Here is a 17816-nt window from a genome sequence, read left to right as displayed (position 1 = left end):
AGTTAGGACAGCGATAGCAGCGCAGTGTCAAATACGTCCAACGAGCAGCTGATGTTGCGATTTAGGGAGTCGGAGTTTGCCATACATTTGAGGCAACGGATGTGGTGAAGGAGGCCAATTTTTTTTTGCTGTTGTGAGGTACAAATTCAGGAAAATGTTTTGTTCTGTAAATCAATCAAAAAGGGAAGGTAACTGGGCATGAGTTAAAAAAAAAAAAAAAAAAAACCTGAATGATTTTTTTCCTTGAGAATGATCTGAAATGGGATGCCTGCGGTGTTATCTACACAGATGGAACCCCCGCTATTACTGGGTCGCGGGGAGAATTAAAAGCAACAACAACAAAAAGAATCGTTATGTGCAGTGGGAATCACTACATAATCCAACGGGAAGCACTTGCCACTCTGGGTAAAAGAAGAAGAGCTGATATCAGATATCTTTAAAAAGTTGAACTCCCTGAATCTGTCTCTGCAATTGTCAGAAACCAAGGGTTTTTTGAAATGTTCCCGAAAGATAGCCACTTTCAAGAAAGGTAGAGCTGTGGAAAACAGCACTTGAGAACGGGCACAATACCATTCTCGCTAGTGAACGATGCCATTGGCGATAACAAGTGATTACTTGACAACCTTGAAGTCCAGTCTGGAAAAAATACTTCCCAGAGAACAGCTCCCAGAATTCAGATCACTCACCCCTTTCTGGTGGACATCGACATCTCTCATCTCTCCATGGAAATCCAGGATCAGCTGACCTGTGAACTTCATTTGCAAAGACAGCGAGTTCCGGTTCTGGACTACGCAGCTCTCACAAGATAAATCGGCAAATCACAGCTCTCGTGCCATTCGAATCAGCCTACCTGCGTGAGCTTGGCTTCTAATGTTTTTGTCCGTGTTGGAAAACCAAGTGCAGATCCAGGCTTGAAGTGGAGGATTAACCTTGAGACTTTCTGTATCCAAAGATATCTCCTCAAATCACCAAACTGTCTGCGCAATTGAACTCTAGTTTTTTAACATTATGATAATTGTCCCACCGGTAGTAGTAGTAGTAGTAACACCAATGATATTAACACCAAAGAGATATTTTTGATATGAGTATTTTCTGAACGAGGCCATACATGTTCAAATATGAGGTCATCAATCCATTCCAAATGATTCGCTGAAGTGATATGATTAATCATTTTGCTCAAAATGTCAAGAGTTTGCAAAGTTGTCATCAAGGCAAAGGGTGGCTACTTTGAAGAATCTCAAATATATTTTGATTTGTTTAATACTTTTTTCAGGGGGTTACTACATGATTCCATGTGTTATTTCACAGTTGATGTCTTCACTGTTATTCTTCAATGTAGAAAACTTTTTTTTTTTTAAACAACCCTTGAATGAGTGGGTGTGTCCAAACTTTGGACTGGTGCTTGCGAACCACATCATGATATATAACCATCCAATGCCTGACTGCACAGGCGATGATGTGGCAGGAAACCATTGGTTGATCCATGTCGTCGGGTAGGAACTCAACCAGTGTGTGAGGTGTACTATATCAGCTTCCCAGGAAGTACCCGACTTCCTCCTCCTCTTGGTTCATCCGAGGATCGTTACAATATTCATAACAGATCAAACTGAATAAAAAGGAGTTTGTTTCAAAGGAAAAGAAAGGTTTGTAGACCATACAGCCAAGTGAATAAACAAACATAACAACATTCTCTGTTTTCGATTTTATTTGGGTTTCCATGTCAGATGTCCGACACACTCAAACCAACCACAGTACAGAGGGGAAGTGAGGTGAAGCGGAAGTCGTCAGCCAGATGTTTTCTGAACTCAGGTCTGGGGATCTCAAAGTTTTGGTTTTTGGTCCTAAAAAATATATATATATATATTTTTTTTAGGACCAAAAAACGCCATATATATATTCCCTCTATATTGAAGCGGCTCTGTAGCTCAGTTGGTAGAGCTTGGCGTTTGTGAGGGAACGCCAGGGTAGTGGGTTCGATTCCCTCTGAGCGAAGGCAGTCTCCCTCTGAGGCAGCGAAGGCAGTCTCCCTCTGAGCGAAGGCAGTCTCCCTTTACTTTCAATGCATTTTCCCTCAAAAGCTGGGTAAACACACTCCCCACAAGCATATATATATACACACACAGCAGACGCCTTTATCCCACACAAGCATACATTTTACGTATGAGTGGTCCCGGGAATCGAACCCACTACCCTGGCGTTTACAAGCGTCATGCTCTACCAACTGAGCTACAGAGCCTCTTCAAATTAGCAAAGCTTGATATTGTGTTGATTGTTTGAAATCGTCCGTAATGCTCGGGCAACAACAGAAGCATGCACCCCTTGGGGTTCCCAGGAAAGAGATTGTGATCCAGGGCCAGGTACGTTTTCATTCCCCTAAAGGTTAAGGTTAATATTGAGGGTTTTACAGTCATCTTACTTGGCAAAAATCTGGTTAATCAACAACAACAAAATCTATGTAATGACATTGAATGAACGATGTGGAAAATTACTTCCCTTCAGGGTTGGGGGCCAATTCCCATATCAACTCCAGTCAATTCAGGAAGTACGTTGAAATTTAAATTCTCGCCAATGAGAAACATTTGGAATTTGATTTACTTTTGGAATTAAAACAGAATTTGAGGCCAAACCTGCTTCCCTACAGGTCGGCACAAAGACTACAACCCTGCTTCCCTACAGGTCGGTACAAAGACTACAACCCTGCTTCCCTACAGGTCGGTACAAAGACTACAACCCTGCTTCCCGACAGGTCGGCACAAAGACTACAACCCTGCTTCCCTACGGGTCGGTACAAAGACTACAACCCTGCTTCCCTACGGGTCGGTACAAAGACTACAACCCTGCTTCCCTACGGGTCGGTACAAAGACAGTATATGAGTGAGAGATGCAACATGCAAAACTTCTGATTTTATAAAACAGGCAAAAGGGACAAAAGTTGTTCCACACGGTTTGTGTTGTAAGACAAATGCAAATTATTTAAAGTTCGGACATATTTATAACAACAATGATTTATTTTTGTTGGTATTGTTCTCTCACTTTGCTACCTTGTATGAGAGGAGAGAAACCCGTCATCGCTTAATACAAACATAATTTGTTCACTTTTCATAACAGTTCAGGCAGATACGAGGCTAGTCCAGGCCAATAACAAAACTAAAAACTACAACTGTCCTTGCCAGTTACAGCAATACTGCTACCCAGTACATAAAAACACACTCATCACGTACTGTCTAAGACAACCGATGAACAGAAATACTGGGGTCACATTGTCTCTTTCACTGACTGGCTAACTGCCTGCCTGTATGACAAACAAAAATAACTGATTTGACCAGAGACCGAGAGGGAGACGGAGAGAGATACACATGAAAAGAGAGGTATAGGATGCATGCCGTGCAGCTGTTTAGTTTTGTAGATTAAAAATTAAAAAAAAAAAAAAAAAATGGTTGGTTTTTTGACCCAGGGTTTGGAGAAGCCCTTTGTGCTCTCTTCCTCCCCTCACTCCTTCCTCTTCTTCACCTCCTCCTTATTTCAGCTCCTCCACCTCTTGTTTGACCTCTGCTACGTAGTGGTGATCCTTCCCATGAGCCACTTCCATGATGGCGATCGCCTGGACAGGAAGTGACACGTTACACATCATCGTTTGTTGATCGTCACCATCTATATATTTTCGAAAAACTGATTTTAAACCTAACCACTCTGAAAAGCGTATGCCTAACTTTGAATTATTATTATTATTATTTATTTTTCACGATTCAGCTCATCTAGACTTTGCAGCTTGGACATCTAGTGGGAACCCGAGGTCAGGGATATCTGACTACACCAGAGAGCTACAGAAATACAAAACCCTGGGTACTCCATCTCTGCAGTAACACACCTGATTCAGTTGATCAATGTGTGTGTGTGTGTGTGTGTGTGTACTTCCTGAATGCCCTGGTGAATGACGGGGCTTACCTTCCTTAATGCCTTGACTCCCTGGGTCTTCCTCTCAAGTCCCAGGTAGAGACGGCCCAGTTTCAGGTACATGGAGGCCACGTTCAGAGAATAGGCTGGGTAGTGGACACTGGAAACACAGGAGAGATGAACCAATCAGAGAATAGGCTGGGTAGTGGACACTGGAAACACAGGAGAGATGAACCAATCAGAGAGCAGGCTGGGTAGTGGACACTGGAAACACAGGAGAGATGAACCAATCAGAGAACAGGCTGGGTAGTGGACACTGGAAACACAGAAGAGATGAACCAATCAGAGAATAGGCTGGGTAGTGGACACTGGAAACACAGGAGAGATGAACCAATCAGAGAGCAGGCTGGGTAGTGGACACTGGAAACACAGGAGAGATGAACCAATCAGAGAATAGGCTGGGTAGTGGACACTGGAAACACAGGAGAGATGAACCAATCAGAGAATAGGCTGGGTAGTGGACACTGGAAACACAGGAGAGATGAACCAATCAGAGAATAGGCTGGGTAGTGGACACTGGAAACACAGGAGAGATGAACCAATCAGAGATCAGGCTGGGTAGTGGACACTGGAAACACAGGAGAGATGAACCAATCAGAGATCAGGCTGGGTACTGGACACTGGACACACAGGAGAGATGAACCAATCAGAGAATAGGCTGGGTAGTGGACACTGGACACACAGGAGAGATGAACCAATCAGAGAATAGGCTGCGTAGTGGACACTGGACACACAGGAGAGATGAACCAATCAGAGAGCAGGCTGGGTAGTGGACACTGGACACACAGGAGAGATGAACCAATCAGAGAACAGGCTGGGTAGTGGACACTGGACACACAGGAGAGATGAACCAATCAGAGAATAGGCTGGGTAGTGGACACTGGACACACAGGAGAGATGAACCAATCAGAGAGCAGGCTGGGTAGTGGACACTGGACACACAGGAGAGATGAACCAATCAGAGAACAGGCTGGGTAGTGGACACTGGAAACACAGGAGAGATGAACCAATCAGAGAACAGGCTGGGTAGTGGACACTGGACACACAGGAGAGATGAACCAATCAGAGAGCAGGCTGGGTAGTGGACACTGGACACACAGGAGAGATGAACCAATCAGAGAATAGGCTGGGTAGTGGACACTGGAAACACAGGAGAGATGAACCAATCAGAGAATAGGCTGGGTAGTGGACACTGGAAACACAGGAGAGATGAACCAATCAGAGAACAGGCTGTGTCGTAGACACTGGACACACAGGAGAGATGAACCAATCAGAGAGCAGGCTGGGTAGTGGACACTGGACACACAGGAGAGATGAACCAATCAGAGAATAGGCTGGGTAGTGGACACTGGAAACACAGGAGAGATGAACCAATCAGAGAACAGGCTGGGTCGTAGACACTGGACACACAGGAGAGATGAACCAATCAGAGAGCAGGCTGGGTAGTGGACACTGGACACACAGGAGAGATGAACCAATCAGAGAGCAGGCTGGGTAGTGGACACTGGAAACACAGGAGAGATGAACCAATCAGAGAACAGGCTGGGTCGTAGACACTGGACACACAGGAGAGATGAACCAATCAGAGAATAGGCTGGGTAGTGGACACTGGAAACACAGGAGAGATGAACCAATCAGAGAACAGGCTGGGTAGTGGACACTGGAAACACTGGAGAGATGAACCAATCAGAGAACAGGCTGGGTAGTGGACACTGGAAACACAGGAGAGATGAACCAATCAGAGAACAGGCTGGGTAGTGGACACTGGAAACACAGGAGAGATGAACCAATCAGAGAACAGGCTGGGTAGTGGACACTGGAAACACAGGAGAGATGAACCAATCAGAGAACAGGCCGGGTAGTGGACACTGGAAACACAGGAGAGATGAACCAATCAGAGAACAGGCTGTGTAGTAGACACTGGACACACAGGAGAGATGAACCAATCAGAGAACAGGCTGGGTAGTGGACACTGGACACACAGGAGAGATGAACCAATCAGAGAACAGGCTGGGTAGTGGAATGTAAACGCTGTTTACAGACTTTTTGTATTTTGTTTTATTTGGGGAGCGCGTTTCCACAGATTTTGAGGAAAATGCATTGAAAGTAAAGGAGACTGCCTTCGCTCAGCGGGAGACTGACTCCGCTCAGCGCCAGACTGACTCCGCTCAGCGCCAGACTGACTCCGCTCAGCGCCAGACTGACTCCGCTCAGCGCCAGACTGACTCCGCTCAGCGCCAGACTGACTCCGCTCAGCGCCAGACTGACTCCGCTCAGCGCCAGACTGACTCCGCTCAGCGCCAGACTGACTCCGCTCAGCGCCAGACTGACTCCGCTCAGCGCCAGACTGACTCCGCTCAGAGGGAGACTGACTCCACTCAGAGGGAGACCGACTCCACTCAGCGCCAGACTGACTCCACTCAGCGCCAGACTGACTCCACTCAGCGCCAGACTGACTCCACTCAGCGCCAGACTGACTCCACTCAGCGCCAGACTGACTCCACTCAGAGGGAGACTGACTCCACTCAGAGGGAGACTGACTCCACTCAGAGGGAGACCGACTCCACTCAGCGCCAGACTGACTCCACTCAGCGCCAGACTGACTCCACTCAGCGCCAGACTGACTCCACTCAGCGCCAGACTGACTCCACTCAGCGCCAGACTGACTCCACTCAGCGCCAGACTGACTCCACTCAGAGGGAGACTGACTCCGCTCAGCGCCAGACTGACTCCGCTCAGCGCCAGACTGACTCCTCTCAGCGCCAGACTGACTCCGCTCAGCGCCAGACTGACTCCGCTCAGCGCCAGACTGACTCCGCTCAGCGCCAGACTGACTCCGCTCAGCGCCAGACCGACTCCGCTCAGCGCCAGACCGACTCCGCTCAGCGCCAGACCGACTCCGCTCAGCGCCAGACCGACTCCGCTCAGCGCCAGACCGACTCCGCTCAGAGGAGACCGACTCCGCTCAGCGCCAGACCGACTCCGCTCAGAGGGAGACCGACTCCGCTCAGCGCCAGACCGACTCCGCTCAGAGGGAGACCGACTCCGCTCAGAGGGAGACCGACTCCGCTCAGAGGGAGACCGACTCCGCTCAGAGGGAGACCGACTCCGCTCAGCGCCAGACCGACTCCGCTCAGAGGGAGACCGACTCCGCTCAGCGCCAGACCGACTCCGCTCAGCGCCAGACCGACTCCGCTCAGCGCCAGACCGACTCCGCTCAGCGCCAGACCGACTCCGCTCAGAGGGAGACCGACTCCGCTCAGAGGGAGACCGACTCCGCTCAGAGGAGACAGACTCCGCTCAGAGGGAGACAGACTCCGCTCAGAGGGAGACAGACTCCGCTCAGAGGAGACAGACTCCGCTCAGAGGAGACAGACTCCGCTCAGAGGGGAGACAGACTCCGCTCAGCGCCAGACCGACTCCGCTCAGCGCCAGACCGACTCCGCTCAGCGCCAGACCGACTCCGCTCAGCGCCAGACCGACTCCGCTCAGCGCCAGACCGACTCCGCTCAGCGCCAGACCGACTCCGCTCAGCGCCAGACCGACTCCGCTCAGCGGGAGACCGACTCCGCTCAGAGGGAGACCGACTCCGCTCAGAGGGAGACCGACTCCGCTCAGAGGGAGACCGACTCCGCTCAGAGGGAGACCGACTCCGCTCAGAGGGAGACCGACTCCGCTCAGAGGGAGACCGACTCCGCTCAGAGGGAGACCGACTCCGCTCAGCGCCAGACCGGCTCCGCTCAGCGCCAGACCGGCTCCGCTCAGAGGGAGACCGACTCCGCTCAGCGCCAGACCGACTCCGCTCAGAGGGAGACCGACTCCGCTCAGAGGGAGACCGACTCCGCTCAGCGCCAGACCGACTCCGCTCAGCGCCAGACCGACTCCGCTCAGCGCCAGACCGACTCCGCTCAGCGCCAGACCGACTCCGCTCAGCGCCAGACCGACTCCGCTCAGCGCCAGACCGACTCCGCTCAGCGCCAGACCGACTCCGCTCAGCGGGAGACCGACTCCGCTCAGAGGGAGACCGACTCCGCTCAGAGGAGACCGACTCCGCTCAGCGGGAGACCGACTCCGCTCAGCGCCAGACCGACTCCGCTCAGCGCCAGACCGACTCCGCTCAGAGGGAGCCGACTCCGCTCAGCGGGGAGACCGACTCCGCTCAGCGCCAGACCGACTCCGCTCAGAGGGAGACCGACTCCGCTCAGCGCCAGACCGACTCCGCTCAGCGGGAGACCGACTCCGCTCAGCGGGAGACCGACTCCGCTCAGCGGGAGACCGACTCCGCTCAGCGGGAGACCGACTCCGCTCAGAGGGAGACCGACTCCGCTCAGCGCCAGACCGACTCCGCTCAGCGCCAGACCGACTCCGCTCAGCGCCAGACCGACTCCGCTCAGCGCCAGACCGACTCCGCTCAGAGGGAGACCGACTCCGCTCAGCGGGAGACCGACTCCGCTCAGCGCCAGACCGACTCCGCTCAGAGGGAGACCGACTCCGCTCAGAGGGAGACCGACTCCGCTCAGCGCCAGACCGACTCCGCTCAGCGCCAGACCGACTCCGCTCAGCGCCAGACCGACTCCGCTCAGCGCCAGACCGACTCCGCTCAGCGCCAGACCGACTCCGCTCAGCGCCAGACCGACTCCGCTCAGCGCCAGACCGACTCCGCTCAGCGCCAGACCGACTCCGCTCAGCGCCAGACCGACTCCGCTCAGCGCCAGACCGACTCCGCTCAGCGCCAGACCGACTCCGCTCAGCGCCAGACCGACTCCGCTCAGCGCCAGACCGACTCCGCTCAGAGGGAGACCGACTCCGCTCAGCGCCAGACCGACTCCGCTCAGCGCCAGACCGACTCCGCTCAGCGGGAGACCGACTCCGCTCAGCGGGAGACCGACTCCGCTCAGCGGGAGACCGACTCCGCTCAGCGGGAGACCGACTCCGCTCAGCGGGAGACCGACTCCGCTCAGCGCCAGACCGACTCCGCTCAGCGCCAGACCGACTCCGCTCAGCGCCAGACCGACTCCGCTCAGCGCCAGACCGACTCCGCTCAGCGCCAGACCGACTCTGCTCAGCGCCAGACCGACTCCGCTCAGAGGGAGACCGACTCCGCTCAGCGGGAGACCGACTCCGCTCAGCGCCAGACCGACTCCGCTCAGAGGGAGACCGACTCCGCTCAGCGGGAGACCGACTCCGCTCAGCGCCAGACCGACTCCGCTCAGCGGGAGACCGACTCCGCTCAGCGGGAGACCGACTCCGCTCAGCGGGAGACCGACTCCGCTCAGCGGGAGACCGACTCCGCTCAGCGGGAGACCGACTCCGCTCAGCGGGAGACCGACTCCGCTCAGCGGGAGACCGACTCCGCTCAGCGGGAGACCGACTCCGCCCAGAGGGAGACCGACTCCGCCCAGAGGGAGACCGACTCCGCCCAGAGGGAGACCGACTCCGCCCAGAGGGAGACCGACTCCGCCCAGAGGGAGACCGACTCCGCCCAGAGGAGACTGACTTCACTCAAGAATAGCGTTTGTTGTACACATGACTAAGTCTCTTTGGATAAAAGCGTCTGCTGTATGTTTTAGTCACCTGTATGGATGAATGATCTTCTCTCCGTAGCTCATGGCTCCGTCCCAGTCCTGCATGTACAGACAGACTCCCATGGCCTGGTACATCATGTGAAGCACGTACACGTTAGTGTCTGCAAATATAGAGCTCATCTTCTCCTGGCTCAACTCACAGATCTCCAGCAGGTCACTAGGGGGTGCTAGAGGGTCAAGGACTCAATACAACAGATTATTTTATTTTTCATTTCCCCTTTATTTAACCAGGTAGGCTAGTTGAGGACACCTATATTTAACTAGGTAGGCAAGTTGAGAACACCTTTATTTAACCAGGTAGGCTAGTTGAGGACACCTTTATTTAACCAGGTAGGCCAGTTGAGAACAAGTTCTTATTTACAACTGTGACCTGGCCAAGATAAAGCAAAGCAGTGTGACACAAACAACAACAGAGTTACACATGGAGTTAACAGATAATAGCACAATAGAAAAATCTATATAGTGTGTGTGCAAATGTAGAAGAGTAGGGAGGTAAGGCAATAAATGGGCCATAGAGGTGAAATAATTACAATTTGGCATTAACACTGGAGTGATAGATGTGCAGAAGATGAATGTGCAAGTAGAGGCACTGGGGTGCAAAGGAGCAAGATAAATACAGCATGGGGATGAGGTAGTTGGGTGGGCTGTTTACAGATGGGCTTTGTACAGGTGCAGTGACCAGTAAGCTGCTCTGACAGCTGATGCTTAAAGTTAGTGAGGGAGATATAAGTCTCAAGATTCATTGATTATTGCAGTTCGTTCCAGTCATTGGCAGCAGAGAACTGGAAGAAAAGGCGGCCAAAGGTCGGAGTTGGCTTTGGGGATGACCAGTGAAATCTACCTGCTGGAGCGAGTGCTACAGGTGGGTGTTGCTATGGTGACCAGTGAAATATACCTGCTGGAGTGCGTGCTACAGGTGGGTGTTGCTATGGTGACCAGTGAGCTGACATAATGCGGGGCTTTACCTAGCAAAGACTTATAGATGACCTGGAGCCAGTGGATTTGGCAATAAATATGAAGCGAGGGCCAACCAACGAGAGTGTACAGGTTGCAGTGGTGGGTAGTATATGGGGCATTGGTGATAAAACGGATGGCACTGTGATAGACTGCATCCAATTAGCTACAGTGCCTTGCGAAAGTATTCGGCCCCCTTGAACTTTGCGACCTTTTGCCACATTTCAGGCTTCAAACAAAGACCTGCCTGGTGTGTTCCTTGTTCTTCATGATGCTCTCTGCGCTTTTAACAGACCTCTGAGACTATCACAGTGCAGGTGCATTTATACGGAGACTTGATTACACACAGGTGGCTTGTATTTATCATCATTAGTCATTTAGGTCAACATTGGATCATTCAGAGATCCTCACTGAACTTCTGGAGAGAGTTTGCTGCACTGAAAGTAAAGGGGCTGAATAATTTTGCACGGCCAATTTTTCAGTTTTTGATTTGTTAAAAAAGTTTGAAATATCCAATAAATGTCGTTCCACTTCATGATTGTGTCCCACTTGTTGTTGATTCTTCACAAAAAAATACAGTTTTATATCTTTATGTTTGAAGCCTGAAATGTGGCAAAAGGTCGCAAAGTTCAAGGGGGCCGAATACTTTCGCAAGGCACAGTAAGTAGAGTGTAGGAGGCTATTTTGTAGATGACATCGCCGAAGTCAAGGATCGGTAGGATAGTCAGTTTTGCGGAGGAGGAGGTAGATAAAGTGAGTGTGGGGATGGAGAAAGCGAAAGATGCTAAGAGGTGTATAACAGGGAAAAGGATATTCTTGTAGTGCTTTGCTCTACGGAACTCTTCAATAACATTCCTGGCATAGTGAACCATCTTTCTGACCTCCTCTGGCTGTGGGGGAGAGCTCAACTTTTGAAGCGCCATCTTACCTCCATCCTAGGAGACAGTAGAGAGAGACAATAGAGACAAGAGAGAGACACAGAGACTCAATACAGCGGCAGGTAGCCTAGTGGTTAGAGAGGTGGACTAGCAAGTTCAAACCCTGTCGTTCTGCCCCTGAACAGGCAGTTAACCCACTGTTCCTAGGCTGTCATTGAAAATAAAATTTTTCTTAACTGACTTGCCTAGTAAAATAAAGGTAAAAAAAACAGAAAGAGAGAGAGAGAGACACAGAAGAGAGAGAGAGAGACACACAGAAGAGACAGAAGAGAAAGAGAAGAGAGAGAGAGAGAAGAGAAAGAGAAGAAAGAGAGACAGAAGAGAGGGACAGAAGAGAGGGACAGAAGAGAGGGGGACAGAAAGGAGGGGGACAGAAGAAAGGGACAGAAGAAAGGGACAGAAGAGAGGGACAGAAGAGAGGGACAGAAGAAAGGGACAGAAGAGAGGGACAGAAAGGAGGGGACAGAAGAAAGGGACAGAAGAAAGGGACAGAAGAAAGGGACAGAAGAGAGGGACAGAAGAGAGGGACAGAAGAGAGAGACAGAAGAGAGACAAAAGAGAGACAGAAGAGAGGGACAGAAGAGAGGGACAGAAGAGAGGGACAGAAGAGAGGGACAGAAGAGAGGGACAGAAGAGAGGGACAGAAGAGAGGGACAGAAGAGAGGGACAGAAGAGAGGGACAGAAGAGAGGGACAGAAGAGAGGGACAGAAGAGAGGGACAGAAGAGAGGGACAGAAGAGAGGGAGAAGAGAGGGACAGAAGAGAGGGAGAAGAGAGAGAGAAGAGAGAGACAGAAGAGAGAAGAGAGACAGAAGAGAGAGGGACAGAAGAGAGGGACAGAAGAGGGACAGAAGAGAGGGACAGAAGAGAGGGACAGAAGAGAGGGACAGAAGAGAGGGACAGAAGAGAGACAAAAGAGAGACAGAAGAGAGAGGGACAGAAGAGAGGGACAGAAGAGAGGGACAGAAGAGAGGGACAGAAGAGAGGGACAGAAGAGAGGGACAGAAGAGAGGGACAGAAGAGAGGGACAGAAGAGAGGGAGAGAGACAGAAGAGAGAGAGACAAAAGAAAGACATCTGAAACTGAAAGAAATGAGGGCGAGAATGGCTCCAGAGAGGATTGCATGTATTCTAGTTTTCACACGAGGACACGCAGACCAATAACTAACACACACACAGCTGCAGTCTTCTTTACTGCAGTGCGTCTCACACCTTTACTGCAGTCACAGTGTGTGACCCACCCAGTTTTAAGAATTGTCCTTGTCTTGTATGGAGAGGGAAGAGGAGAATGTTAGCCCTGTTCCTGGAGAGATACCCTCCTGTAGGTTTAAACCAGGCCTCTCCAACCCTGTTCCTGGAGAGATACCCTCCTGTAGGTTTAAACCAGGCCTCTCCAACCCTGTTCCTGGAGAGATACACTCCTGTAGGTTTAAACCAGGCCACTCCAACCCTGTTCCTGGAGAGATACCCTCCTGTAGGTTTAAACCAGGCCTCTCCAACCCTGTTCCTGGAGAGATACCCTCCTGTAGGTTTAAACCAGGCCTCTCCAACCCTGTTCCTGGAGAGATACCCTCCTGTAGGTTTAAACCAGGCCTCTCCAACCCTGTTCCTGGAGAGATACACTCCTGTAGGTTTAAACCAGGCCTCTCCAACCCTGTTCCTGGAGAGATACCCTCCTGTAGGTTTAAACCAGGCCTCTCCAACCCTGTTCCTGGAGAGATACCCTCCTGTAGGTTTAAACCAGGCCTCTCCAACCCTGTTCCTGGAGAGCTACCCTCCTGTAGGTTTAAACCAGGGCTGCTAGTAGTAGTAGTAGTAGTAATGGTATTGGTGGTGGTAGTAGTAGTAGTAGTAATGGTATTGCTGGTAGTAGTAGTAGTAGTAATGGTATTGCTGGTAGTAGTAGTAGTAGTAATGGTATTGGTGGTGGTAGTAGTAGTAGTAGTAATGGTATTGTAGGTGGTAGTAGTAGTAGTAGTGGTATTGGTGGTGGTAGTAGTAGTAGTAGTGGTATTGGTGGTGGTAGTAGTAGTAGTAGTAATGGTATTGGTGGTGGTAGTAGTAGTAGTAGTAATGGTATTGGTGGTGGTAGTAGTAGTAGTAGTAATGGTATTGGTGGTGGTAGTAGTAGTAGTAGTGGTATTGGTGGTGGTAGTAGTAGTGGTATTGGTGGTGGTAGTAGTAGTAGTAGTGGTATTGGTGGTGGTAGTAGTAGTAGTAGTGGTATTGGTGGTGGTAGTAGTAGTAGTAGTGGTATTGGTGGTGGTAGTAGTAGTAGTAGTAATGGTATTGGTGGTGGTAGTAGTAGTAGTAGTAATGGTATTGGTGGTGGTAGTAGTAGTAGTAGTAATGGTATTGGTGGTGGTAGTAGTAGTAGTAGTAATGGTATTGGTGGTGGTAGTAGTAGTAGTAGTAATGGTATTGGTGGTGGTAGTAGTAGTAGTAGTAATGGTATTGGTGGTGGTAGTAGTAGTAATGGTATTGGTGGTGGTAGTAGTAGTAGTATTGGTGGTGGTAGTAGTAGTAGTAAATGGTATTGGTGGTGGTAGTAGTAGTAGTAGTAGTATTGGTGGTGGTAGTAGTAGTAGTAGTAGTATTGGTGGTGGTAGTAGTAGTAGTAGTAGTATTGGTGGTGGTAGTAGTAGTAGTAGTAGTATTGGTGGTGGTGGTAGTAGTAGTAGTAGTATTGGTGGTGGTGGTAGTAGTAGTAGTAGTATTGGTGGTGGTGGTAGTAGTAGTAGTAGTAGTAGTAGTAGTAGTAGTAGTAGTGGTAGTAGTAGTAGTAGTAGTAATGGTATTGGTATTGGTAGTAGTAGTAGTAGTAATGGTATTGGTAGTAGTAGTAGTAGTAATGGTATTGGTGGTGGTAGTAGTAGTAGTAATGGTATTGGTGGTGGTAGTAGTAGTAGTAATGGTATTGGTGGTAGTAGTAGTAGTAGTAGTAATGGTATTGGTGGTAGTAGTAGTAGTAGTAGTAGTAGTAATGGTATTGGTGGTAGTAGTAGTAGTAGTAGTAGTAGTAATGGTATTGGTGGTAGTAGTAGTAGTAGTAGTAGTAGTAGTAGTAGTAATGGTATTGGTGGTAGTAGTAGTAGTAGTAGTAGTAGTAGTAGTAGTAATGGTGTTGGTGGTAGTAGTAGTAGTAATAACATTGGTAGTAGCAGTAGTAATACTAGTAGTAGTAGTTGTAAAATGGCAGTAGTAATAGTAGTATTGGTAATAGCATTGGTAGTAGTAGTAGTAGTTGTAATACTAGTAGCAGCAATGGTAGTAGTGTTCTCATAGGCTATGTGCTAGCTATTATGGTCTGGTTTGTACGTCTGAGGGTAGTAAGTTACTGTACCTTAGACCGTGTGGCACACTCATTACACACGCAGGTAAAGAAGTAGGAATCTCTCAGTCTCTCGTTCCTGTCGTCCGTCGGGTAGAGCAGGTCAATGTAACTGTTGAAGACCTACACAGAGAGAGGGAGGGTTGACAGACAGACAGGGTTAACTGGACCTCGAGAGAGAGAGAGAGGGAGGGTTGACAGACAGACAGGGTTAACTGGACCTCGAGAGAGAGAGAGAGAGAGAGAGAGGGAGGGTTGACAGACAGACAGGGTTAACTGGACCTCGAGAGAGAGAGAGAGAGAGAGAGAGAGAGAGAGAGAGAGAGAGAGAGAGAGAGAGAGAGAGAGAGAGAGAGACAGAGAGAGAGAGAGGGAGACAGAGACAGAGAGAGACAGAGAGAGAGAGAGAGAGAGAGAGAGAGAGAGAGAGAGAGAGGGTTAACTGGACCTCCACAGAGAGAGAGAGGAAGGGTTAACATGACCTCCACAGAGAGAGAGAGAGAGGGTTAACATGACCTCCACAGAGAGAGAGAGAGAGAGAGGGAGGAAGGGTGAAACAGGACCTCCACAGAGAGAGAGAGAGAGGAAGGGTTAACATGACCTCCACAGAGAGAGAGAGAGAGAGAGAGAGAGAGAGAGAGAGAGAGAGAGAGAGAGAGAGAGAGAGAGAGAGAGAGAGAGAGGAAGGGTGAACAGGACCTCTACAGAGAGAGAGAGGAAGGGTTAACATGACCTCCACAGAGAGAGAGAGAGAGAGGGTTAACTGGACCTCCACAGAGAGAGAGAGAGAGAGGAGGAAGGGTGAACAGGACCTCCACAGAGAGAGAGAGAGAGAGGAAGGGTTAACATGACCTCCACAGAGAGAGAGAGAGAGAGAGAGAGAGAGAGAGAGGAAGGGTGAACAGGTCCTCCACAGAGAGAGAGAGAGAAGGGGTTAACATGACCTCCACAGAGAGAGAGAGAGAGGAAGGGTGAACAGGACCTCTACAGAGAGAGAGAGGGAGGGTTAACTAGACCAGGGTTAGAGTTCAGGTTTATTGGGTGTTTGGTATGGTGTGTGAGTGTTCAGTGTGTGTGGCTTGGTTATTCTATCCTTGTGTGAACCTAAAAACCCTAAAAAGGAAAACAAGGAAAATGTGTGTGCGTGCGTGCGTCTCAGCGCGCGCGTGTGTCTCAGCGTGTGTTCAGGCCAGGTCTCACCTCGTCTCCAGGCTGGATGTCCTGCACGGCTCGTACCTCAGCTACTGTCCCCTTATAGGTGACGATGACGTTAGGACTACAACTATGGTTCATCAACGCTACACTGGAGGGAGGAGAGAGAGGGGACGAGAGAGGGACGAGAGAGAGGATGACGAGGGAGGAAAGAGGGACGAGAGAGAGGGACGAGAGAGAGGGAGAGAGAGAGGGACGAGAGAGGGACGAGAGAGGAGAAATTAAGATAACGTCTTTGTGTCATCCATTCGCAATGATTGCGATTCTATCATTCCTATCATGTATTTAATATCTCAATGTTTAAAATGTTGAATCCAACATTTTGAATACTGCCATTGCATTGGTGTGAATGGGCCCAGACAGTGACCACATTGTAGACTTACTCAGGGAACACAGCAGAGCCCAGGTGAGACAGCTCCTCATCCTCTATGGTGAAACCATTACAGTTTACCTACAGGGGGAGGTAGAGAGACAGGTGGGAGAAGGAGAGGGGAGGGGGTAGAGAGACAGGTGGGAGAAGGTGAGGGGAGGGGGGTAGAGAGACAGGTGGGAGAAGGGGAGGGGAGGGGGTAGAGAGACAGGTGGGAGAAGGAGAGGGGAGGGGGGTAGAGAGACAGGTGGGAGGTGAGGGGAGGTGAGGGGATGGGGGGTAGAGAGACAGATGGGAAAAGGGGAGGGGAGGGGGTAGAGAGAGGTGGGAGAGAGAGAGAGCAGACGTGTAAGGCCAAATATCTCTACTCCTCGTGGAAGCAGACAATAAATGCTAGTGGTCTGTCCTGACTAATGTAACTAAAGTCTAAAGGTCAGGTCCTCAGGGCTGTCCTGAGTGGGTGAGAAGTCTAGTGTCATGGAGGCATTCAGGGGATTATGTGTGTGAGTGAGAGAGAGCCAGGCTACCCGTGTCCCACGCGAGCCAGGCTACCCGTGTCCCACAGCCAGGAGTCGAGTCAGCCAGGCTACCCGTGTCCCGAGTCAGCCAGGCTCCCCGTGTCCAGTCGAGTCAGCCAGGCTACCCGTGTCCCACGCCAGGCTACCCGTGAGTCGAGTCAGCCAGGCTACCCGTGTCCCACGCCGCTAGTCGAGTCAGCCAGGCTACCCGTGTCCCACGCAGGAGTCGAGTCAGCCAGGCTACCCGTGTCCCAGCGAGTCGAGTCAGCCAGGCTACCCGTGTCCCACGCGAGTCGAGTCAGCCAGGCTACCCGTGTCCCACGCGAGTCGAGTCAGCCAGGCTACCCGTGTCCCACGCGAGTCGAGTCAGCCAGGCTACCCGTGACTGTGACCACAGCAGTAGTGATGATGCAGAGCTGCTGTAGCATAGATGTATACAAACTAGATCCCTATCCTCCTTACCTGTCCAAAGAGCACAGTGAGGGTTTGGTCATCAGGGAAGTCTATGTGTCGAGAGTAGAAATGATGCAGTGCAGCTATATCCGTCTGGTTCATCTCATTCTTCTCACTGTCCAACTTATCCAGGTCTGAGGGGAGGGGGTGGGGGGAGGGGTGGTGGAGGGAAAGGAGAGAGAGAGAGAGAGAGGGGGGGGGGTGGTGGAGAGAAAGGAGAGGGGGGTGGTGGAGAGAAGGGGGTGGGGGGGTGAAGGGAAAGGAGAGAGAGGGGGGGGTGGAGGGAAAGAGAGAGAGAGAAGGGGGTGGAGGGAAAGGAGAGAGAGAGAGAAGGGGGGTGGAGGGAAAGGAGAGAGAGGGGAGGGGGGGTGGGAGGGAAAGAGAGAGAGAGAAGGGGGGGGGGTGGAGAAAGGAAAGGGAGAGAGGAGAGAGGGGGGGTGGAGGAAGAGAGAGAGGGGAGGGGGGTGGGAGGGAAAGGAGAGAGAGAAGGGGGGTGGAGAAA

The 17816-nt window shown here is 50.9% G+C and overlaps 1 protein-coding gene across 1 annotated transcript in view; it reads right to left on the bottom strand.

Moving 5' to 3' along the window:
• Positions 1 to 3491: 3491 nt before the first annotated feature.
• LOC135525493 (N-lysine methyltransferase SMYD2-A-like) overlaps positions 3492 to 17816 on the bottom strand; it is a 48852-nt gene continuing 34527 nt past the window's right edge. The window contains exons 5-12 of the mRNA XM_064953165.1: positions 17324 to 17448; positions 16357 to 16424; positions 15962 to 16064; positions 14774 to 14884; positions 11308 to 11428; positions 9529 to 9703; positions 3946 to 4054; positions 3492 to 3601 (exon numbers count right to left, since the gene is read on the bottom strand). Coding sequence (XP_064809237.1) covers positions 3518 to 3601; positions 3946 to 4054; positions 9529 to 9703; positions 11308 to 11428; positions 14774 to 14884; positions 15962 to 16064; positions 16357 to 16424; positions 17324 to 17448 — 896 coding nt within the window. The 3' untranslated portion in view covers positions 3492 to 3517. The remainder of the gene's footprint in view (positions 3602 to 3945; positions 4055 to 9528; positions 9704 to 11307; positions 11429 to 14773; positions 14885 to 15961; positions 16065 to 16356; positions 16425 to 17323; positions 17449 to 17816) is intronic.

The sequence above is a fragment of the Oncorhynchus masou genome, chromosome 32 (assembly GCF_036934945.1).
Source record: "Oncorhynchus masou masou isolate Uvic2021 chromosome 32, UVic_Omas_1.1, whole genome shotgun sequence".
NCBI lineage: Eukaryota > Metazoa > Chordata > Actinopteri > Salmoniformes > Salmonidae > Oncorhynchus > Oncorhynchus masou.
The sequence above is the reverse complement of the archived record's forward strand: the minus strand, read 5'-3'. Positions and strand labels throughout refer to the sequence as shown.